The 22,731-nt window shown below is 50.2% G+C and overlaps 7 protein-coding genes across 7 annotated transcripts; 2 read left to right on the top strand and 5 right to left on the bottom strand.

The window, feature by feature from the left end:
• Positions 1-1,545: 1,545 nt before the first annotated feature.
• On the bottom strand, positions 1,546-1,848 carry NEUTE1DRAFT_36699 (uncharacterized protein; the record flags this gene model as incomplete). Its single annotated transcript, XM_009848866.1, has 1 exon — positions 1,546-1,848. The coding sequence occupies one exon, from the start codon at positions 1,846-1,848 to the stop codon at positions 1,546-1,548; it is 303 nt and encodes a 100-aa protein (XP_009847168.1).
• A 494-nt stretch (positions 1,849-2,342) lies between these two features.
• NEUTE1DRAFT_120107 (uncharacterized protein) lies at positions 2,343-7,395 on the top strand (the record flags this gene model as incomplete). Its single annotated transcript, XM_009849885.1, has 8 exons — positions 2,343-2,438; positions 2,532-2,609; positions 2,859-3,035; positions 3,119-3,268; positions 3,490-3,786; positions 4,003-4,055; positions 4,186-6,489; positions 6,548-7,395. The coding sequence occupies 8 exons, from the start codon at positions 2,343-2,345 to the stop codon at positions 6,579-6,581; spliced, it is 3,189 nt and encodes a 1,062-aa protein (XP_009848187.1).
• A 1,259-nt stretch (positions 7,396-8,654) lies between these two features.
• Positions 8,655-10,700, bottom strand: NEUTE1DRAFT_120106 (uncharacterized protein; the record flags this gene model as incomplete). Its single annotated transcript, XM_009849884.1, has 4 exons — positions 8,655-9,412; positions 9,468-9,646; positions 9,707-10,061; positions 10,163-10,700. The coding sequence occupies 4 exons, from the start codon at positions 10,698-10,700 to the stop codon at positions 8,655-8,657; spliced, it is 1,830 nt and encodes a 609-aa protein (XP_009848186.1).
• A 1,124-nt stretch (positions 10,701-11,824) lies between these two features.
• NEUTE1DRAFT_120105 (uncharacterized protein) lies at positions 11,825-15,203 on the bottom strand (the record flags this gene model as incomplete). Its single annotated transcript, XM_009849883.1, has 6 exons — positions 11,825-12,953; positions 13,010-13,362; positions 13,414-13,602; positions 13,771-14,020; positions 14,112-14,542; positions 14,603-15,203. The coding sequence occupies 6 exons, from the start codon at positions 15,201-15,203 to the stop codon at positions 11,943-11,945; spliced, it is 2,835 nt and encodes a 944-aa protein (XP_009848185.1).
• Positions 15,204-16,818: 1,615 nt separating this feature from the next.
• On the top strand, positions 16,819-18,312 carry NEUTE1DRAFT_58041 (uncharacterized protein; the record flags this gene model as incomplete). Its single annotated transcript, XM_009849032.1, has 2 exons — positions 16,819-17,979; positions 18,051-18,312. The coding sequence occupies 2 exons, from the start codon at positions 16,819-16,821 to the stop codon at positions 18,195-18,197; spliced, it is 1,308 nt and encodes a 435-aa protein (XP_009847334.1).
• A 383-nt stretch (positions 18,313-18,695) lies between these two features.
• NEUTE1DRAFT_98186 (uncharacterized protein) lies at positions 18,696-19,998 on the bottom strand (the record flags this gene model as incomplete). Its single annotated transcript, XM_009849882.1, has 3 exons — positions 18,696-18,725; positions 18,832-19,596; positions 19,762-19,998. The coding sequence occupies 3 exons, from the start codon at positions 19,996-19,998 to the stop codon at positions 18,696-18,698; spliced, it is 1,032 nt and encodes a 343-aa protein (XP_009848184.1).
• Positions 19,999-21,320: 1,322 nt separating this feature from the next.
• Positions 21,321-21,683, bottom strand: NEUTE1DRAFT_37281 (uncharacterized protein; the record flags this gene model as incomplete). Its single annotated transcript, XM_009848881.1, has 2 exons — positions 21,321-21,503; positions 21,597-21,683. 2 exons carry the CDS (start codon positions 21,681-21,683, stop codon positions 21,321-21,323), a joined length of 270 nt encoding a protein of 89 aa, XP_009847183.1.
• Positions 21,684-22,731: the final 1,048 nt, after the last annotated feature.

The following is a 22,731-nucleotide window of genomic DNA, read 5'->3' as shown; positions in this document are numbered from 1 at the left end:
GTAGTAGTTTGGTTTGGGGGGGGGGGTGTGGGAAGCTTGTATTGCATGACGATGTTGATGACCGGAGTTGATGCCCCCGTGTTGCTCCAGTGAGTAAGCCAGGGGACATGATTGAGATGAGACGATGCGATGATGCTGTGATGGTATTGAGTACCTATTTTCCATTCGTTTAAGCTTCTTCTATCATTATTACCTACAAGTTGTCATTCAATTGTTTTCCTTGTCCCCTTCGTTTTGGAAAAGGTTCTGGGAATAAGTCTGTTTCTGCTTGTACGCCCAATAACTGTTCTAATCCAACCCTTTGTTCACTTGTCCTTTGAAGATGCCTGGCATCTTCAGAGGTTCTTGTGAACTTGCTTCGTCTAGGTAACTTTGATCCGTCATGGTCATCCCTCAGTTGATTTTTGTTCTTTTCCACGAGTCAACGTGCTTATACTACGGCAGTGTTGATCATGCTTCGAGGAGAAATAAATCGCATGACGAAGCGAGCCATCTGTTTTTAGTAGAGCAGAAGAGTCGTCCACGCGAGCTGGAAAGAGGTAATATTCCAATTGCTTTGGGAAACACACGGTTAAAGTTGAATGAATGGACCATGGCTAAGAGTTACCGCAGACTTATCAAATCTTGGACAATGGAAGATACTCGCATCACTGCGACTTGGTTCACAGCTTTACAATGTCCCAGTCTCTATTTTTTCTTTGTTTTTTCTTAGAGCAAAAAAAAAGTCGATTACCTAGTTTCCGTCATTTAGGCCGATGATATTGACAGAGTCTAGTTTCTGTAGTAATTGATTGATCCTAGATAATCAGTGTTACCATGTTTCTTCTTTTTTGTTATCCCAAGCAGCTTGAGCGTTTCTGGTTTGTAGAACCGGATCCAAATTTATAATTTGTTTTCCTCACGCCCGCTGGTCCCGAAGACTGAGGATTGATACGCAGTGAAAAATCTTGTTTCGGCAAACAACGTCAAGGTCAACTTGACTGAACATGTCTTGTTCTGTTTCTGTTGGTATAGACGATCCGTCTCTTATGTCCTGCTAAAGACCGAGCACTGCCTCACAGCAGTTCCCCCGACTTCCGAGATCAAATGCTCAAGAAAAAATGGCAATGGTTGGGGATGGAGGTCATGTAGTTGATTGGCTGTAAATCACGCGCGGGAATATCGTGCAAATTGAGAAAAGTAGTGGTGGGTCTGGTGGGCAGTGAGCAGTGGGCAGTGTTGACTATCTCGTCGTTCCGTTTCCCTGCTCTTGTTGTTGTTGATCTACTTCTGGGTTGAGGTTAGAGAGAAAAAGAGCCGCATGTCCGAGGGAAATCCGTCAGTTTATATCAGTTCGTGATGGTTGTGACCTTTAAGTCGGTTTAAAAGTCCGGTATTATGAACCGGGGTGGGCAAGCGCATAACCATGCCAAGCACAAATATTGCAATTCTAGAACATTGCTGTCACGGTCCGTGTCAACTTTTAAGCTTCCCGCAATCCCTTGATCCGTCTTTCTTGGAACTTGTAACTGGTGTTTGACGGAGGTTTCTTCCTTGCTTTTCCTTTCAATCCAAAGGCGGTAAGGCCTGTCCAGCACTGAAGAGGCACAATGACGAAACGCCTTGGACACCCACAGCGCGAGCAGACACCAATGTTTGATCAGCGTGAAGATCCTTGGTTGGGCTAGGCTTTAAAGGGTGCAAAGTCGATTGGCTGGAGAGAATGGGAGGGGAGATCGGCGAATGTGAAATGACTTTTTGCGATTCATGCATCTTGGAAGCAGCTGTCCTTGTTGGGTTAATCCAGCAAACCCATGATATGAACTTTGGAGGAGTCGAAGAATTCTGAAGCATCTCGGGAAACGTCATTGAGAAGAATGTCGCGATGATGCCTTTGGTCTGAGTGACAGATAGTCTAGAACGCATGGGAATGCCTGTGTATGTAGTATTTTACCCCTGGCTGATTAGCCAGTCAGCGACGACTCCATGGCGCCTATTTTTGCTGCACGTCAGTCAGATGGAATCTAGTGGTGGGGCTACAGCTTTGCCGTACCCGCCCGAACAGCGCGGGTTCCTTTTGCCGGAGCGAGCCTTCATCTGTCTGTTGGGTTCAGTTTGTGAATATGATTAATGTTGAAGTTTCTTCGAGATGTGAAATGAAAGGAGCGAATTGCTGTGATTGTAGATGAGAAACCAGGCAGTGCAGGATGTAATCACAACTGAGACCCCTTGGCGAAGAGGATAATCCCCGACCCGGACGGCACTTGCACCAAGGGGAACTAACTGAAAGGGAAGAAGGGTCTTTACTCCTCACACCCTTCCCTCCCAGCCGCGTGTCTTATACACGTAAAAAGACAGACAGTATGAAAGACGTATGGAAGACGTCGACCCTCCAATTTTGGACTTTGCTCGCCTCGGCGCCGTGGCCGTTAGGTTGTCCAGTTGCAGCGGAGAACCTTGTTCGTTCGGTGGAACCCTTTTGCGTGCTCTTTCCGAAACACCAGTGTCCGTAGATTCCGTCGAGTTACGATCCGTGTCTTGGGTTGTGTCAGGAGGTTTTCCCCTTCATGGGTTTTCTGGGGGGAGGGATGTCTTGGCCTTGGTCGGCGCCAAAGGGGGCTGTGCAGAGCGTTTGTTACTTGCAGCATTTGCACTTTGGTATTGCATGTACCTTGTCTCTTCATCTGAACTGGCATTCCCCAAGCCTGACAGAATGAAGTGCTGAGCAAAGCTTTTTTTTTTCTTTTTTTCCTTTGTGTCTGTCTTTGTCTGACTGCGCGATTGACAATTGTTATGGATGGAATGCCGAAGTGGTTAACATTAATGTGGTAACATGGAGATGAAGGACTGCATGTGCAGAATGGAGGCATTTTGGGCAGTGCCAACCAAAAAAAAAAAAGAAGCGCATATGCGGCTGCTTGATGACGAAGCAACCTAAGATCGGCCTTTGCGCATTCCAAGAAGCAGCCAAGGCCTGTCGAGATGAGGACGTTTACTCAGGTCTTGCCCTGTACAACCTCTCCCGTTGGCATTCATCAACAGTGTCACTCGATGCTGTGTGAGGGAAAGTGCCCCTGAAGAACACGAGAGGAGCAAAGCGAGGGTCCCGTTGTGTCAAAGTGCGACGATACAATTGAAGGGTGGAAACTCATCAAAAATGCTAAGACGGTACCTGGCAGACTGCACGTGCGGAGTGCAGAAGGCAGGTACTCCGCTAGTGGGGCCACACCTCATCTCCCCGGGGCTGCATAATGCGGGCGCTACCTTTCCACCTCACTTGTGCCTTGTCGTACCTGGCCAAGGGCGGGTCCCGATCTCAGCACTGGCCCCAATCTTGTCGCACTCCCGTCCTCTGCTCTCTCTCTAGTCCGCTCTCCAGCTCTCTCCTTCGCCCGTTCCTAGGCCCTCCCGGTTTTGTTTTGTCTCTCATTATGACACCAACCCTCTTTCACTCCTTACACAACACTGCCTTCTTTCTCCCACACGTTTTTTCTATTTTGCAAATCAAAGGAGTTACGCCCCCAGTTGCGTTCTCCGTCCCCAAGCAGCATCGTGCCGCTGCCTCTGCCGGCCTCTTCTCCCCCCTTCTTTCAGAAATACAACTTGAGCCCTTCTATTCCTATTCTTTGCAACCTCCTTCCCTCCTTGGGTTCGTTTCCCACATTAACCGGGCGAACAGAAACTAAACCGGATCCGCACTGTCGCGACGAAACCTCACATCCGTCAGCGCCATTCGCCTCTTCCGCGACCAACCCTCGCTTTTCTTCAACACGCTCGTTTCAGTTGTGGAAACGTGACACGGATCAAGTTGGATTGAAACGGCCAACCACCTTCGCTGTTCCCCAGTTCTTCTACCCCGACGAACGACGACGAGAACTCGACTCGACTCGACTCTATTCGATCCAACAGCCTGAAAGCCGGCCTTTGACGACGACAAACAATCACGGCCCCCTGTGCATTGGCAAGCGTTCTCCGCTGTTCATCCGATCTTGATTCTTGGCTATTGTTCATGTTGGATAATAGCGATCCATTTGGGAGTCTTCTTTTGACAATCAGCTCAGCTCAACTTTACACCGGTGTCAATCACCCTCAACCAGCTTTCTCCAACGAACCATACCAGGTCCTTCAATCTTCCAACGAGTAACTGCCGACGACAAAGACCGCGAATCGCTTCTCTCGCCCAGTAACCCCTTCGGGGTAACGTAGAAACCAACAAACTCGAAAATCACCTAAACCAAACAAGATGCGCTTCTCGATAACACGGCCCCTAGCGGCCCTTGCGTCGATCGCGGTCCTCGTATCTCCCGTCTTTGGCGAACAGAAGCTGGCGTCTCAGGCGCTAAAAACATGTCAAGCGAACTCGGGCTTCTCAGCTAGTCTGTTCAACGTCGTTTATACTCCAGAAAGCGGCAGGGCCAATGTCGACATCGTCGCCGTCTCTACCATCCAAGGCAAAATCATCTTCGACGTTGCCATCTCGGCCTACGGCTACGAAATTATCACCGCCCAAGTCGATCCCTGCAGCTCCGGATTGCTGGGTTTGTGCCCTATGACGGCCGGCAAGATTCCTCTCAACTTCACACTGCCCGTCGACAAGAACGCTGTTGCACAGATTCCCAGCATTGCCTATAACTTTCCCGATATCGATGCCAAAGTACGAGTCAGGATCAACATGACAGATGGAGACGAGGCCGGTCAAACAGTTGCCTGTGTTGAAGCTGAAATTACCAACGGAAAAACCGTCGACTTGGCTGGTGTCAAATGGGCTACGGCCATCGTTGCCACCTTCGCCTTGACGTCATCTGCCTTCGTTTCTGGCCTCGGTCATCACAATGCCGCATCGCACGTTGCCGCCAACGCCCTCTCTCTCTTTGGTTATTTCCAGGCCCAGGCCATGCTTGGACTTACCGGTGTTCCTCTGCCACCTGCCGTGATGGGATGGACCCAGGATTTCCAGTGGAGCATGGGTATTATCAAGGTCAATTTCATGCAGGACATCTTTACCTGGTATCAGCGTGCGACTGGTGGTACTCCCTCGATGCTATTCGACTCTTTGGCGACAGTCTCTGTTCAAGTTCAAAAGCGTGCGCTGGACGTTGCGGATTATGGTGCGGATTTGGCCAGGCGTTCGATATCGTATATGCCCAGGACCATCTCTGAACCCATGGAGCAGGCCATGAAGCACGAACTCCTCAAGCGCGGAAATATTCAGACAGATACCGGCAGCTATGTCGTGTATGGCATTCAGCGTGCGGCTTTCCGAGCCCATATCGAATCCACCAACTTGTTCATGACGTGCTTGATCTTCTTCTGCGTCCTCGTCGTTATTACCATTCTTTGCGTCGCTGGCTGGAAAGGATACTGCGAATTGGCCGCACAGAAGGGCTGGATGAAGCACGACACCTTTCTCGATTTCCGAAACGGCTGGTTCACCGTTCTTAAGGGCATCCTCTTCAGAATTACCCTTATTGGCTTCCCCGCCATGACCGTCATGTGCATGTGGGAGTTTACCCAAAACGATTCGCCTGCTGAAATGGTGCTAGCCCTCTTTTTCTTCCTGGGTATGCTTGTCACCCTGGGCTGGGCCGCATTCAAGGTTATCAGAATCGCGCGCCGCTCCGTTGTAATGCACCAGAACCCGGCTTACATCCTCTTCTCCGACCCTCAAGCCTTGAACAAGTGGGGTTTCCTCTACGTCCAATTCCGAGCTTCGGCCTATTACTTCATCGTTCCTGTTCTCGGCTATACTATTCTTAAGGGTCTCTTCGTTGCTTTCGGACAAAACAACGGTACTGCCCAGGCGGTCGGTTTCCTTATTATCGAAGCCGCCGCTTTGATCGCGGCTACTGTTATGCGCCCTTGGATGGACAGGAAGACCAACTGGTTCAACATCGCCATTTGCGTCATGAACTTCATCAACGCCATCTTCCTACTCATGTTCACTGAAGTCTTCAACCAGCCGCCCCTCGTCACTGGTGTTATCGGCCTCATCTTGTGGATTACCAACTCCATCTTCTCCCTGGTTTACCTGCTGATGCTCATCTGCTCTACCATCTTTGTCTTCTTCCGCGAGAACCCCGATAATCGGTACCAGTTCATGGCTGATGATAGGACATTCTTCATGAAGTCACAGACTCATCTTACAACGACCACCGAGCTGGATGCGCTTGCGGCGACCGCTCGCGGAGACAAGTCCGGGTTCAAGGGACTCGACCTCGATGACGATGCGGAATCCATGTCTTCGGATTCGCTTCGTCGTCAAACTGAACTTCAGCCCGGTATGCCAGCTGGTGGAGCTGGGCTACACTTCACCAATGCTCCCCCAAAGTCTCCGGTTAACCCTGCGATGCCGCTATTCCCTTCGGAAGGCCGGAACACCCAAGGTCCTCAGTATGGCGAGAAGCCAGGTATGAACTTTGATCCTCGAGGACCGTCACCGAGTCCGTACGGTGGCCCACAAGGCGGCAACGCCACCCTCACGCCACAGTATAGGGCTCTCAATAACGCAAGGTAAGTTTGTTCTGTAGAATCGTGACTGGATTCGAATGCAAGCTAACGGTTGAAACAGCCCGTGGCAACGAGGTGCCGGCTATGAGCATTAACGATCGAAGTTCACTGGCAATATACCATGATCTTCGCCTCTTACGACCTTGGGAATAAATGGAGTTTTTGTTTTTTCGGAGCAGCCATTTTCATGACGGCGATACTTTTCACTCGGATGGCGGTATACTTGTCGGCTGGTTTGTGGGAAGCTTCCTGCTCTGGGCATGGATATTCCACCCCTCCACAAGAAGTGGGCGGGATAGAGGAGACAAAGCATTCAAGAAGGGAAAGTCTTTTTGTGTGCTCGTTGTACCTCCCTACCTCAAGTCATTGTATGCCCCCTTGCTTTTGGCCCGAGTTTATACCACCTACTATACTCTACCGTGTTGGATACACGGACAAAGAGTGTTCTTTTCCTACTATCATTTGTCGAACGTTTTTCTGTTTCTGTTTTTATTTCGTTTCTCTTTGTCTGTCTTCAAATCATGCTAGGGCATCACAACGGCGTCTTGGGGTAGTGGACAGTAAGAGAAGGCCGGAGGAGGAAAGCAAGTCACCCCGAGAATATGGGAGACAGACACCACGCTACATAGTTAGCGTTGGAACTAAGTACATGACCGACCGGAAAGGTTGTGATCAGAACTTCAAGCAGACAAGAAGGATACATACCATAAATACTTCGGCTTGTGGCACTTGGCTGTGATACATCACGGATACCCAAACGAACTTACAAACATCAACATCATTTGTGTATAATATCCAAGACCATACGCAAGGAAGGCAAAATAAACATTCGAGAAAGGAGTTGAGCATAGCATGGTTAAAGCTGGGCTGGGTGGAAAAAAAGACCAAAATCGAAATTTATCAGCACGCACTTCAACGGCCATCTTACCTGTGAATTTTCCAAACTGCTGACTTTGAACCTTATATGGCTTTCCATCCCTTGCTTCGAGTAGTTTGTGTTATATCACGTTATGTCAACGCCCACCGAAAGCACAGTGCAGCAACACTGAGTAGGAACCTATCAAATGGACATGGACTTAACCGTGGGTGTGAGGATTGCCGGTCTTGGAGTCACGACACACATTTCCTTTCAAGAGAATGGACAGAGGGTGAGCTGGAACTTAAAAAATTGAAAAAAAAAATTGAAAAGAAAAAAAACATTGGACATACAGAAGTTGAGAGACACCGCTCATCACAATTGAATATGCAAGGCCCGGACCTCAGATCAATGAAATAAAGAAAATGCGTTTAACAATCATCACTAAGAACAAAATCCTCATGGGAAATTGTTGGTTCTGTCCCTCAATTCTTTTTTGTGTCTCCCTCTCTCTCTCTCTCTTTTTTTTTTTTTTTTTTTTTTTTTTTTTGCGTTTCCTTGAGTTGGTCTTTTCCCACTTCCTCATTCCGTGCAGTGGGCGGTGGGAACACCAGACAGACTCCCACATTGCGAAACCATGACCATCTAGTCCAGTCCGGGCAGCTCACACCCGGGGTTACCTACCTACCTTGCGGTATACATCAAAGAGTGGGTACCCACCCATGCAACGGGCAGTCAAAGCAAAAGCGTCCCGAATCGCGCACAATTACAGTATCAAATTATGAGCAAAAACCAGATTATGAGATACTAATTCCATCTGTTTACCAGATAGTGGCCTTGAAATCATGATATGTCAGCGTGAAAGTGCTGATATTTGCGAGTGTCCTCGTAGAGTTGACGAGTGGATTAAAGTGGGGCTAACGAACATGGAAAGGCGATGCTTCAGTGCAGTACAGAGAACCTGTCGTGGCTTTGACGATAATGCCCGCAAGGTCAGTGGCTCTGCTCAGAAATAAAAACCAGCTAGGAATAAAATATCAACAATCGGCTAGGATGTACAGCTAGAAAATACGATATATCACAGCGTTGGAAAGAATAATTCAAAGGTGTAGGTGGTTAGGGTGACCATTCATCATCATTCGACATTCATGCAGAGCCCATGAACCCATCCATGCCCTCCTCAATTGCTTTTCTCCACAATTGCCAGTATCCTTCAGAAATCCCCTTCTTACCACCTTTTTTCCTCCTTCGCTTCCCTCCATTGCTTCTTCCTTCCTCCTCTCCCGTCATGCCACCTCATCTCACCGGCACGTCACCCAACTTTATCCAACCAAACCCTCAACGCTCCATTCTCCACCCCCTTCACCTTCCCTTCCCCATCCACTTCAAAAACAAACAAATCCAACGGCCGACTGGCATAAACCACCCCCGTCACGCCAACCCATGTTGCACAGTCCGTACCCATTTGCAGCCCCGGTTTCCGTTCGGGCAGACTCAAGTCTTCGAAGACGGCCTTGAAAGCGACTCTTTTACCCTTTCCATCTGGTAAAATCTCGGAGAAGCCCGCTGGGTAAAGACGAACGGATGGTTTGATCTTGTTAAGGTACTCGTCCGTGATGTTAGACCCGATGGCCACGGCATAGAAGGACATATCGGTTGAGTTGGAGATCCAGTTCTCGAGGACGAGGCCAGGAGTGGAGGGGGAGGTGGAGATTGTGAGGGAGGAATTCAACCTTTTTCTTTCGACTATAGTGCCATTGGTGTACTTGGGTGGGGTTGAGTTGGAGGAATTTGAAAGGGGAAAATTAGGGACAGCAACCGTGATGTTACCCATATACCGGTACTGACCGCTGAACATCCGGTCGGCCTCGGTACGAGCGACGTACGTCATCGTTGAGAGGTAAGTGGTTGTTAAAGTGTCGGCAATATCCATTGCTAAGCCAGGAGGTGGGTCGCCGGCGGCGAGGATGGAGAAGCCGATGTCGAGGTCGGGGATGATGGCGAGGAGGGAGGTGTAGGCTCCTAGAGAGCCGAGTTTGTTGAAGGCGTGGGTTATCTGGAAGGATTGGTCTAGGGAGAAATGAGTTAGCGGTGGTTAACGACAAAGAGGCCAATATGAACGTACTAGAGCCTATGTCAAGCTGCCGGATACCCCATGGCATGCCAACAGCTGACTTCGCGTCTGATGTGAACACAGATGGCTTCAGCCACCGACGGGTTACGGCAGGTTTGAGCAGTGTGGAGCGCATGATTGCGCGGCCGAGCGAGGACATATCACCCGCCGAGGTATACATATTTCCCGTCCTATGACATGCTAGTAAGCTCACGGCTCCCTTACCAACAGGGAACTCCAGCGTTACTCACGCAGCTTCCTCCGCCAAGTCAAACGCCCAAGACGTCGAGTGTCGATTTCCCGGAATAATTCCCAGCGAGTCATCCGGCGCCGACATGAACGTATGTGTGAGATTCAATGGCGTCAACACTGAATCCTGCACGAGAGTCTTGAAAGGCTTTCCGGTGATGCGCTCGGCAACATAACCAAGGAGGGCAAAGCTAATGTCCGAGTAGGCTGGCGTCGACGATGTCGGGAACGAAGGAGGTAACTTCCCCAATCCAGCAAATAGCTGGTCCCTGTTGCAGGTAGGGAGGGTACCACATGGCGGAAATTCTTCGAGTGGGAGAGGCGGGAACCCGATTTTGTAGAGATGTTCGAGGGGGACTTCATATGCCAATTCTCCTAAGAGGGCGTCTTTGCACATCACGAAAGTTAGCTCAGCTCCCGGTCTCGTCTTGTCGTCAGGGAAGAGGGCTATAACTTACAGTCCCGTATCAGCCCACTCGTCTGACTAGCCAAACTTCCCAATGTTACCTCCTCCCAATCCGGCACCGTCATCGAACCACCAGGCGTCTTCTCCGCCAACCTTGCCAGCTCCGGTAGGTGTTTTGTAACCGGATCATTCCACACTCGATCACCCACCGTCGCCAAAAATGCCAAAACCGTAAAGATCTTGGTAATACTGCCTACCCTAAAGACAGTATTGGTATCGACTTTGCTGACGCCCGTCGAGTTGAACACCTCCAGGTTCGGTGCGGTCCAGTAGTGCGACCATAGCGGTGTGTCTTCGCTCCCTGAAAACACCTCGACCGCGTACGAAAAATGGTCTGCGCCTGTGGTGTTGTCGTGATCGATGTACTTGAGGAAGATCTCGTCTAAGGATTTTGCGGCCGCTTGGATGGCTGCATTTTGGAGCAGGTTGGTCGGTTTGGGGAAGAGCGGGCCGTAGAGGGGACAGTTTTGTTTGGCGGTGGAAAGAGCGAGGTGGGTGGCGCCTGCTAGGAGGAAGAGAATAAACCTCATTTTTTTCCTTGCCGGGTGTGTGGAAGCAGTGTAGCAGCGGCGCAGAGCTCTTGCCTATTACCGTGAACCGCCTTGGAAGATGATGATCTTTGCATCAAGCGAGCAGCTTCCCATGGGAAATACACTGGTTCTTTTTACGTTGGGGATTCGGTCATCTTGGATGACATAGGAAGACTGGGCCTAAACACTAACGGTATGTTTAACAATCGGTTTGAGTGGTGTCTACACCAGGGATGCGTGACTGGAAGGTTACTTATTGAAGGTAGTGAAGTGTTTAGAAAAAGTCAGCGACTTGGAGAATTTTACTTCGCATAAAATGGGCTCCGACAAAAGGTTAACATTACCCAGTTGTTCAACTACAAGTAAAATGCAAATCTATTGTTGATGTAAGAAATGGTACAGAATCGTGAACTTTGGGTTTTTATTTATGGACGCGATGATGGGTCACTCCCATGGGACCGGTTATTGCACTATCGTCGATTTGTCCTCGTGAGATTGGGGTGCACATATTCACACCCGCAGTCTGATCAAGGTTGCCGCCATGTGCTCCTAGAAGTAGTAAAAGTACTACCAATCTGCATCACGTTCCATTTGCTACAATGAAATCTCTAAGCTGTTGCCCCTGGATGTCGGTAGACAACGCGGCCAAGAATACAACTTCATTTTCAACGGAGTCCAGGGTATAGAATCCCGCAGGCTACTTGAATTCCTGATAGAGACCGAAATCATCAGCGCGGAACGTCAATATGTGATTTTTATCGGTGCCAAATGAACCGGGCTTTTGGTCCTCCATACGTGGTTCGCGCGAATATTCCCAGTCGTTGGTTTGGACCTGTCATTGGGTGTGATCAAAAAGACAATGTCGATGAGCCATTTATCCTTCGAGCAGAACTCTCCTACTATACCAGCGGGGAAAATCCTGGCTGATTGTGCAGGTATTATCAGTTGTGCTTCGTTCCGCGGTCAATGGTACCCTTTGGGCTGCTTGTACCACACCCCTTGCACATCATCTTGTTATCCACTCAGAATTATGAGGGACTATCCGCAGACGCTACTCGCTTTCGAGTACCGGTGACATCAATTTACGACGTAGCGTCAATAAGAAAGGGGGAAATGTAGGATGGAGGTGCAAAATCATGTGTTATGATTGAATACTTCCCCTTGTATTACAGACAGCAGATATCCATGCTGCGACATGTCCCGTCCCGAATCAGCACCATTATTTCCTCCGGATAAATAACCTTACAGCCAGCTCTTATGGTTGCTCAACTTGACATAGCTCTGCCTCGGGTCATCCATCTTTGCCTTGATGTCGCCATCTTTGAAGTCTACCAGCTCCATTTCCGAAGTGACCATATCCCGACGGCCAATTGCCTTCTTCCTCTTGAGCCTCTGCCTCTTTTCAGTTGCTTCCTCAAAGAAGTAGTGGTTTGATTGTTCTGAGTAGCCGATACGCCATGGCACATCCAACTGATAACCTGTGGGTCCTCCTCCACATGTTCCGCTGAGTGCCTGACTGGGAGGAGAATTGATGGCCAGGACAAACAAGTTTGCAGGATCCGTGAAGTCGGTAAGTGGCCGACCCCTGAGCTGAATGAACAAATGAACCAAGCAAAACAAGTTTAGTAAAAACCCCATAATCAGGATTGTTAGAAATGCGCGTTGCCAATCCATAGCAGAGCCCGATGTGTACTCTTGTTTCGTGATTGAAGCGTTAAAGTTGTTCTCCCATCCCGGCAAAACAACTGGTGTCGTCTCTGGGTGCCAATAGTGAACAACAGGCGTCTTTATAGAGCCAGAGATCAATGTCGGGCTGACAAGTGCCGCCAGGACTTCAGCGAGGGATGGCACTCTGTTGGGGAGGTGGTGATCCTCCAATGGTAGTGCAGTCAGTATGCGATCTCGTGAAGAATTTAGGGTCGTCAACCCGGAGTTCATATAAATGGCTAGCTGCCATGATTGCGCTAACCACTTCCAGTCAGACTCATCCAGTTCCACAGCGCCCGGGACTGACTTGCGGTAGCTGACTGGATCGTGTTCATCTTCACAGTTTGCCGACATATGAGCGCCGGTCGTCCCTGAGATGTTGAGATGCGTTGAACAGTTGATGGAGAGCCACGACCGGATCTCACACAACGTGTAGTCGTCCGTGGCATTGTTGTTGACGAGTGTATAGACAGAGCCTGACTTGTGGGTCCAGTCGTTTGAACTTGCGACTGTCGCATTGATAATTACGTTGTATTCTGACGGAAACTGCCCACCCGGATTTAATTAGCGTGATCTATTGAAATGGTTGGAAGCATGCTTACCCTCTGAAAGACCGGTGGTCGTCGTTGGTAGCCTTTGCCCCATCTAAATATGTCATCCACAACGGTGGCATTGAGAACAGTCCCATTGACCCATTCACTTTCGCTGGATGGAGGGACATCGTCTAACCAATTCAACCCACCTGTCTTTTCGCCTGGGAGCTCCGCGTCCGTTAAGTTGGCATGAGGCCATGTTGTGTATACAAGAGGCGCAAGCTCCTCTTCGGTCATCCCCACACAGAGGACATTCAGCGCCGGGCTGACCGCGCTTGCCGCTAACCTGTATTCTCCTACTCCGGAAAGATCGCTGGGCTGAAGTATTTCATTAACGGGATCTGTTGCTGCGTCGTACACCCCTGCACATAGTTAGGCATGTGCTTGCGAAGCTGATTATAGGATGATCTTACCAGGGTGAGGAACTGCTAGAGTCACATTGTTGATAGTTCTTTTGTACTTCTCGTAGCTTGCCATGGGGTCACTATGTTCGGTATTAATCCACGTCCCTGTGACAGTGACATTGTCGTAGAGCGTTGCTGTTACTGGGGGCCTGTTGGACATGTAACGTCCCTCTGGCTTTGTGTTGTTCCGGCCAAAGTCTGACCATGTGGACCTAAAAGCCGTTAGTATGCAAAGTATATGAAATACCTGATGCTATACGACTTACAGGAAGGCTTGGAAGTCATTATATGCTACACTGACGGTTAGCTAATGGTATTTCCCGGAACTGTGCTGGAGGGATGGCGTTGCTCTTGACGTACAGAAACCTGAGAGAGACGCAGCAAGACAACTATCTTGGCTCTGGTCATCGGCCAGCAGCCCATCCGGCAGATGACAGCTTTGCTTGACGAATTGTACGTTCCCATAGCTAGTCATGGCGTAATTCTTCATGACGATCATTTCGGGTTTGCCCCATTTCAATTTGGGAGCAACGAGAGCGTCCGAGGCTGTGGTGTATAACACTGCAACGAGGGTGGCGAGCATACATAGAACACCCAAAGGGGTAAATCCCACTTTCTTCCAGGGTCTGATATTCGTGAACATCAAGCCTGGCGACTTGTGAACAGTTAGCAAGCGTACTGGCAAATAGGTCGTGTCGAAGACTTACAACAACCCAGTTTTTCATGCCGAACTCGCCCAACGTAACACCTCTGTTGCCAACATCAAAGGCCTTTTTCGTAAGGATCTGGCCAACAGAGGCAACAAACACGGCAACGAAGGAGGTTTCGATCAACTTGGCAATCAGGGCAGTGAGCAAAGAAGCTGTCGACGGTGGAAGGGCTCCATGAGCGGAGGAAACTGTCTTTCCCCATTTGGGCTGAATCAAGGCGACACCCAACCAGATCCCGCTCCCAATGGTTGAAAAAATGGACAGGGACCACAACGTTATCCCAAGCCAGCTGACCTTGTCGCGATATGGGCCGCGCTGGGAAGAGCATTCGAAGGGCGGCTGTGCATAGGGCGGCTGTCCCTGTCCTGCTTGTCCATAGACTGGCTGTGCAAAAGGTGGCTGTCCGAATGGGGTGAACGGGGTTTGAGCTAAGGATAGAAATTAGTTGCGGAGAAAGTGGGTTTCGATGGGCCATTATATCTACATACGGGAACTTATCAAGCACTGGACATCATCTGCCTGTCCCCAGTTCTGGAAGTTAATTACTTGAGGTGTCGTGGGCAATACTCCGTACATTCCCATGGGTGGCGGCGAGTATGAATTGGATCCTCCGGAGAACGTTGCAGGGTAAGTAGCATAGATGCCCAAGTCCGCCTCCTTTGGAAACTGCGGATATGATGACGGCGAGGGAACGTTCTGGTACTGATATTGTGGGTTGGACGCCGGCGGCGGCGGCGGCGGCGGCGACTGCAATCCCTCTCCGTGTGTTCCATCGTGGCCCATGCCGATTAACGCTGAATCGGGGGAAACAGAGCGAGGAGCTTCCTCATGTTGGGTAGAGACATACTCTGTTCCAATGTGTTGATTGTCTGTAGGCGTAGGTGAAGTCGAGGCTATCATGGGTGCCTCCATCTTGGGTGACTTGAAGAGAGCAATACGCCTAAGAAGTTTGTTTCTGTTGCGAGCAACCCACGAAGATTTGGTGTTGCGGGGAGTCTGAGGAAGACTTGAGGGGGAGTCTGGGATCGTTGTATCGACTTCGTTGCTCATGGGTTCGACAGCAAGAGGATTGGGGGTCGTATAAGCCATCATTGGCCCAGGCTAATCTACCTCGATCCAGGCTGACGGGACCAGAATGTGACTCTGGCCTTGTTATTTTCGGGGGATGTCAGCACTCAGAAGAAGCCAGGATGCCGTGCGATAGTGGCACGGTGCATGTGATGGGGAGAGTAGAGGTAAGTGAGCAAGGCTGCTCAGCGACAACGAACCAAGAATGAATCGTATATCGTGGCGCGTAACCACCACGTTTGTGTCGTAGACGGAACTGACTTTGGGGTGAGACAGGACTTATACCGGGAGGCAGAACGGGAGGGGGGACTGGGGCATCGGGCAGGGGGTGATTTTAGGTAAAGCAAACAAACCAAAGTTAACCAAAATCTCAGACGGCATGCAGCCGGGCGAGGCTGAAAGTGTCGTTGGTGACGGTAAAAAATCGTATCCATTGATGCTTCTCCATCCCTGGGGAAAATCACTCGGGGAGTGCACTGCAGAGGATTAGAAATATCAATATCGGGAAGGAGCTAGGTTCGGTCTCTGCAACTGCACTCTGCAAACCATCACCAACAGCCTTTGTCTAAAGAAGGAGCGACACAAAGTGCGTCGACACCGGCAAGATATACAGTATGGCATAGGCAACCTTGCCCTCTTCTCCCAGCAGAACTTGAACCTGATAGTAGTAGTATGCCCCCTTCGTCCTGGCGTATCATTGCACTGGGGCTTGCAACACTGTGACATATGCAAACATGAGGGGTATTCATGCAGACCAAGTGTTGGGAACAAGTCTCTGGCCATGGTAATTCCATGAGAGTTGAGGCATTACCAACATCCAATCCTTTGATCAACACTAGACACGAGGTTGTTGAGGCACAATCCATGCTGGTACCACCACACCTCCGCGGAGTCTAGGTAGCTGACGGTATGGACCGCGAGCGCATGTCGTGATACCCCAACCCAACCCGGCCATGAGGTCGCATGATCCCGCTCGACATGTGTATCGGGTAGATTACCAATCCTCCGAGCCTCAAGGCCATTGTTGGGAATCCTTCCAAAGGGCTAGAAGCATCATGACCCGACAGCTGAAGTTGCTGAACATTGGCGGCTTCTTGTTCACTCTCTAACAACTCTCAACTCTCTCACAGTTGAAGATTATTGGCCTTCATTGGAAGAAGGCATACCAGACGCAACCATCACTCCTGCCAAGACCTGCCCGCTTGATGCGTTATCTCCACTTCAGCTTATCGCGACTGGCTCCACCAATGCCAAGCCTTCAGTTCTCCCATCTATCCTTGCCTGCCGAACGTCGTCCGCTCCCTGCGCGATGACGGAGCTTGTGGAAGCTCCCTTTGTCTTCATGTCACGGACCTGTCATTTTGTCAGATTCCGGGCTTTCATCTGCCACCTTCGCCGGAATTCCACCGCATCAGTGCACAGCAACGAAGTCAGCAAACAACACCTTTCACTTTGAATAACACATCCTATCGCAAGCCACGTTATGGTGGCTGAAACCCTTCTTTAGCTTTGCTTTCTACCATGTGTCGAACTACGTTTCCGAAACGGTCTCGTTCGTTTGCATGCTGTACCTAGGAGTTCTTGACCTTTGTTGAAAGTAACATATACAATTTGCGACACTTCCATATTCCATACTATGCTTCCTAATCTCCGACCATCGCTTGGTGTAGCTTCTACAGTGATCGGGCAACGGACCGGTCTCGCAGCTGTCGTAGGCATCCAGGCAGTCGCTGCTACGTCTGGAGCTTTTCGAACATGCGCACGCCTCAGCACAGCATTATCCCCGACAGCGGTCACCTCACAAGCCAGCCGAAGCATCATACACGACAACCCAACCTTCCAGCAGCCCCGAGCAGCGAGCCCTACCTTCACACCGACGCCAACACCATGGCGACCGACGACAACCCGCCTACCCCCAATCACCGGCCCTCCTCCATGGGCGCAACAACGCCGTTTCGCCTCAGACTGGTGGAACCGCTCCTTTAACGAGCGTGCCGACCCCTACGGCGTCCACCGCCGCTACGCCGACCCGCTCTTCACGAACCAAGACCTCAAGCGGGCCGCTCGGCACCAAAACACCAAATATCTTCTCGTCTTCTGCGTCGCGGGAACCGTCATCTTCTACTTCATCAACCTCGAGACGGTGCCCGTTTCGGGCCGTACGCGCTTCAACATCTACTCGCGCAAGCTGGTACTCGAGGCCGGCGAACTCTCCTTCCGCCGCTTACTGTACGATTTGCAAAAGCAAGGCGTTGCCATCCTGCCTGACTGGGACTGGCGCACGCAGCGCGTGAAGCGGGTGATGGCGAAACTGATTCCCTTTAGCGGCATGAAAGACGAAAAATGGGAGATTTTCGTGATTGATGATCCGCACAAGGCCAACGCGTTCGTTTTGCCGGGCGGGAAGGTGTTTGTTTTCAGCGGGATATTGAACCTAGCCAGGACAGACTCGCAGTTGGCGACGGTGCTCGGTCACGAGATTGCACATAACGTCGCCGACCATGTTGGCGAGCGCATGTCGCAGACCCTGGGCCTGAATATCCTGCTCTATAGTCTGGTGGTGCTCTGCGGCGCTTTGGGGCTTGGGGCTATCATCGCCCAGTTTGCGGGCGCGTGGGCGCTCGACACTGCGATCTCGAACCCGATGAGCCGCAAGCAGGAGAGCGAGGCGGATTATATCGGCTTGATGATGATGGCGGAGGCATGCTATGATCCGCGGGAGGCGGTAACGTTTTGGGAGAAGATGGAAAGGATGTCAAAAGGAGAAGTGCCCGAGTGGATGAGCACGCATCCTTCGGTAAGTTTGCGCTCCGTTTGCTTGTGTCGGGTCATTGATTGTTAAGCATGGTACTGACGCTGTCGGCACAGCACTCGAACAGAATCGAAAAGATCCTAGAGTGGTTGCCAGAAGCTCTGGAAAAGAGGGAGAGGAGTGATTGCCGTACTACTTCCTCGTTTGCGGACCTCTTCAGGCAGGCGTTGTTGAATGGTGCCATAGAAATTCGCCAGTATTAGACTCGCTTCAGAGACTCTATCTACTTCTGGATAACGTCGTGATCGCATAAACAAGGGTGCCAATGGGCGGAAGTGATATCATAGGCAGCGAGGCGTTTTGTCTTTCTTTATGGGAATACCACGGATCAATGGGCATACAACACTTTGGAGATTACAATAAGGTTGAGGAGATATTAGACCACAGGATTTTTGTACAAATGAAATTCCTACGGCGGGAGGCCAGTAACAAGTCTCAGGTGGCGACATCACAGTTTCTTTCACATATAACAACTATCGGCCGCCCACCGGGATATTCCATGCCCGTACCTAGTAACTGGCTTAGCCTCTTATTAGTCTCGATATCTGGTATTTGAATCTGAATGCAACGGATCTTCGGGGTATCTTCGCTCAAAATACAATAACACCTTTGTCCGGTTCCCTGACCATAAATCCCTTTGCTTCCCCCTTTCATGCTTCGTCAATGTTACCCAGATTCCACGATCAGAGTGTCGTCCTCATTCAAAGGCTCTTACCAGGGGCCGAATCGTACTCCAGAAAGCAAAGCAACGTCACCACAATTCTTTCCGTCCTAACCTCTCTTCTTCCCGAACAACGGCAACCACCCCGTGGTAAGACTCTTCCACAATCCACCCACCTTACTCCTCGTCGCCGTACTCCCAACCTCCGAATCCCGCTTTAACAAACCCTTGCTCCCACCCCTCTCAATCTCACCCTTCTTCTCCTTATACTCTTTCCTATTTCTCACCGCCTCCCTAGCCACCTGCACGAAAACCGCATCGACATTCTCCCCCGTCACACCCGCCGACGTCTCAAACCACGACTCACCCAGTCCCAGCTTCTTGGCGGCTTCTTTTCCTTCCTTGGTTGACACCTTTCTCTCTCCAATTTCACTGAGTCCGAGTCCGAGTCCGCTCAGTGAACCAGCAGCGGCAGCGGCAGTAGCAGCAATAGCAGCGCCGCCCAGGATATCCACGTCATTCTTGTTTCCCACCATCACCATGGCGAATTCTCTGACCACGTTTCTGGTTGTCTTTTTGAGGTGAAGATAATGCGCCTTGGATCCTCGGCCGATCGGTTTGTTGAAGGGCACCAAGTTCTCGCTGAACTGTGGGAGGGACGCAAAGTGCTCGCAGATGGCGGAGGCGATGGATATGGCGTGTTGTAGGGAGGATGGATCGGTAACGGAGTAGAGGATGAGGGCACCATCGTACTCAGTGAGGGTGCGTGTCCATAGATGCGGGTGCGTGGTGCGCGTGGTGGTAGACCAGGGGTGGGGGAGCTCGAGGGTATGGAGGGTGTAGGCTGTTGAGTTCTCGCTGCTGGAAGAGCTATCTGAGGGGAGGGGGAGGAGGTATCGGTTGGGTTTCGAGGTGGAGGGGTGGCGATGAGTTTTGGAGAACTGAAGAAACTTGATTTAGAAGCCGCTTGTGCAAGAGATGGGGAAGATCATGGTTCTGTATTCGGAATCGCTGTCACCGTTGATCTTGTCGGTGCCCGAATGTGTTCGCTAACAAACCAACGAAAAGTGAATGAGAAGGGGAGGGGTTGGCGCATTCCTGCTTACCTTCTGAACGAGTGTCGTCTTTCCTACTCCCTCTGCGCCGAGAATGAGGATCTTGATTTCCTCTTGTTTGGGTTCTTGTGGCGATGTCGAATTGTGCGGATCGAGGTTGGAGAGCGCATCATTTGCGCCACTATCGGAAAGTCGCTTGTATTCTTCCGAGGGCGAATCCTTCCATCGCAGGACGGCTTTTAGGTACTGGAGCTCATCCTCAGTCCAGGCAAGGAGGGAGTTCACCATCTTGGCGGCTGTCGCGAGTAGCGGTGGTGCTCGACCAACTGATGCGGGGGTTGCGCCGGGAGAAGAATCCTGCTCCGGGGCAAAAAATAGCTTGCTTGTTGGCCGCAAAAGGATTGGCGGTCAGTATTTGGAGCGAAAGTTTGCGAAAAAGTGAAACGAAGGTCAAGGGTTTGTGGCTGCCCCTTCTTTGGCAGAAGCGAAAAAAAAAAGCGTGTTTCAAGACCTTCCATCCGATCTAAGGGCAGAGTGAAGGTAAAGTTTTGGGTACAGAAATCCTCCAGGAAGGACTTTGGGTGACTTCTGATATTTCTGGGTCAACTTCCCAGTATAGCTGGTTGTCTTGAAGGAATTTTTTGTCTATTAACACCTCCGCTGGTCCTCGTCGTCGTAGTCGATGCTACGCCTGCGGCATCTCAACCAGCTCAAGAAAGTAGGCACTTTCGGAGCGTTCGAGCTGTCGATACCGGCGAGGTGTTTTTGTATCGGAAAGGATGGCATATTTTGGCTGATCGGTCGGCGACTGAACGCTCGGAAATCCGTTGTTTCTACACCGTGATATTTCGACTTCATCAGCGACTGCCGACATCACCCACTTCTGAAGGTGTGCCACAATGTAGCATGCTCGATCTTAGTCTCGGTCTCGATTGTGCGCCGTCTCATTTAGTCACGATGTGGTAGCTTTGGATGACCCGAGGTCGACGTCACTTGGCTATCTGAAATAAAATCTTCTTATTCATCGATGGTGAAGACGGATATAGGCAGATAGGTACATGGCCCCAAATGATCATCTCATGTCTGACATTGCTTGACTCGGTAGATGTAGAAAGTTTCTTCGACAGACGGAAGAACAAGAACCTGGCTGGGAGGAGCACGCAGGTCATCCTCGATCACATGGTATCTGTACTTTAGACGATCATTAGACAATGAATGATCAATTAGCATCAGTCACAGAACGAGCTGGGAAAGAGCATGTGTACATGTGTATCACGATATGAATATATTGCTATATGGGAGGAAGGAGCCATCATTTGCATCAAGATCATCTCTCTGGTGGGTGGAAGAAACTCGCGCCTCTTGCGGCTTTTGCGGAGAGGTGTTCCATTATTCATTTCGGGTACTACTCTTTCCAGCCGCGAACTTGGTCACATTCTTCCCATGACAGGTCTTCGGTCTCTCCGGTTTTGAGTTAATTCGCAGCTAAGTTGCTCCTTGACACCTAACGGAGCAGTTTCCTCCACGCTTCGTGAACCAACACGAGGAATAACTCAATTCGTAGATGTATCTTCCTTGGTCAACCCAAAAGGTAGCAGCGGTCGGAAGTATTATGTTAATTGTTCTATAAATTCGATGCGGCGAGTAACCGCTGCCATAATTACGGCGATGAAATCCAAGCGCTCCTCTACTTCTCTGGCCGCCTCAAGTATTCGCTCCGTCTCGGTAACCCAATCTGATGGGCGCAAGTCGTCCGGCAGAGCTAAGAAACCCCAAAGACTGGTTCGGAGGGCCTGTAAAGTCGCCCGGATGCGTACTTGCTAAAGATCCGTGAGTGTTAGTCCAGTGCTGCCGTTGAAAGAGGGTCCTGCAAATGGATGACTTACTTCTGCGCGCAACACTAAGAGAAGCTCAAAAGCTCTCTGGAAGTCTATATTGGCCACGTTCGATCGTCCAAGGCTGGGAGTTGGCATTTCCCCTGTATTCTGTTTGTGGAAGAAGTGAGCTTTTAACTGGGAACTCATTGGCCTCTTGAATACGTCGGATAGGAACCCACACGATGTGAAATCTTCACTCTTCTTTTCGGAAGGCTGCGTCGGGACACTACTGGTGTTATTGTTACAGACCCAGTCGATCTATCCTGGCGGGATCCAGGGGTGAACACTTGAGGAGAGGGGGAGGTGTTCAGACATAGGTACCTCTAGACAAGAAATCTGGGTCCCTATCGGACATCCGGGATGAAATTGAAAAGCCCAGACATTCTACAGATATCTTGCATTGCGCTTGCATCGAGGTTAAACCCCTCTTGAGGCAATGTATAAAGGTGGCTGATGCTGAGAACTCTTGAACGACAAGGCAGTCTGGTGGACACTCCGCAATACTTTCTCAAGCGATTAGGTAGCCGACGGCAGATAACAAAGGCACAAAATCCAAGTTTGAAATGCAAATCATGCAATTGTAAGATTAACAGTTGGCATCTGTTGACACTCGTCCTCACAGAACCCTAGAGCTGCCACCTGTGCGGCGCTGTCTAGCCCACACATGAGCTTGGGGTAGGTATAAGGCTTCGCATTTGGTTATTGCAATAACTCTTTTTTTCCCTCTACGTGATCAAGCGGTTGAGCCAGAAAACCTTGCTCAATGCGCGGTACTGGTGGAACAGGTTTCGTAGGTCTGCATATGTTCAGTTAGAACATTGGCCTGGGCAACCGAGCTCTTTCATTTTTCGACCATTAGGTTGTATCCCGTTTCTTGTCCCTTCTCAAGCTTGTTGACATCGCAGAGATACCTTCTCTACCCTTGTTTCATAGATCGCAGGGCGTTGTTGTCATAGTAACTGTCTTTGCTCTTTTCCTTTTGAAGGCCTTTTTTTTCTTTTTTTTCTTCCTTCCTCTCACATCTAATTTAAGAACCTGTCCAAGGCATGAGGCATGGCGACTGATACCTAGTAATATTCCCGGCCTGCGCAGTTAGGCAGTATATGTCATTGAAGCTTATGCTAACATCGAAGGTCGGTTGGTC

Source organism: Neurospora tetrasperma (assembly GCF_000213175.1).
Source record: "Neurospora tetrasperma FGSC 2508 unplaced genomic scaffold NEUTE1scaffold_1, whole genome shotgun sequence".
Taxonomy (NCBI): Eukaryota; Fungi; Ascomycota; class Sordariomycetes; order Sordariales; family Sordariaceae; genus Neurospora; species Neurospora tetrasperma.
Note: the sequence above shows the minus strand (reverse complement) of the source record. Positions and strands in the feature narration are given on the sequence as shown.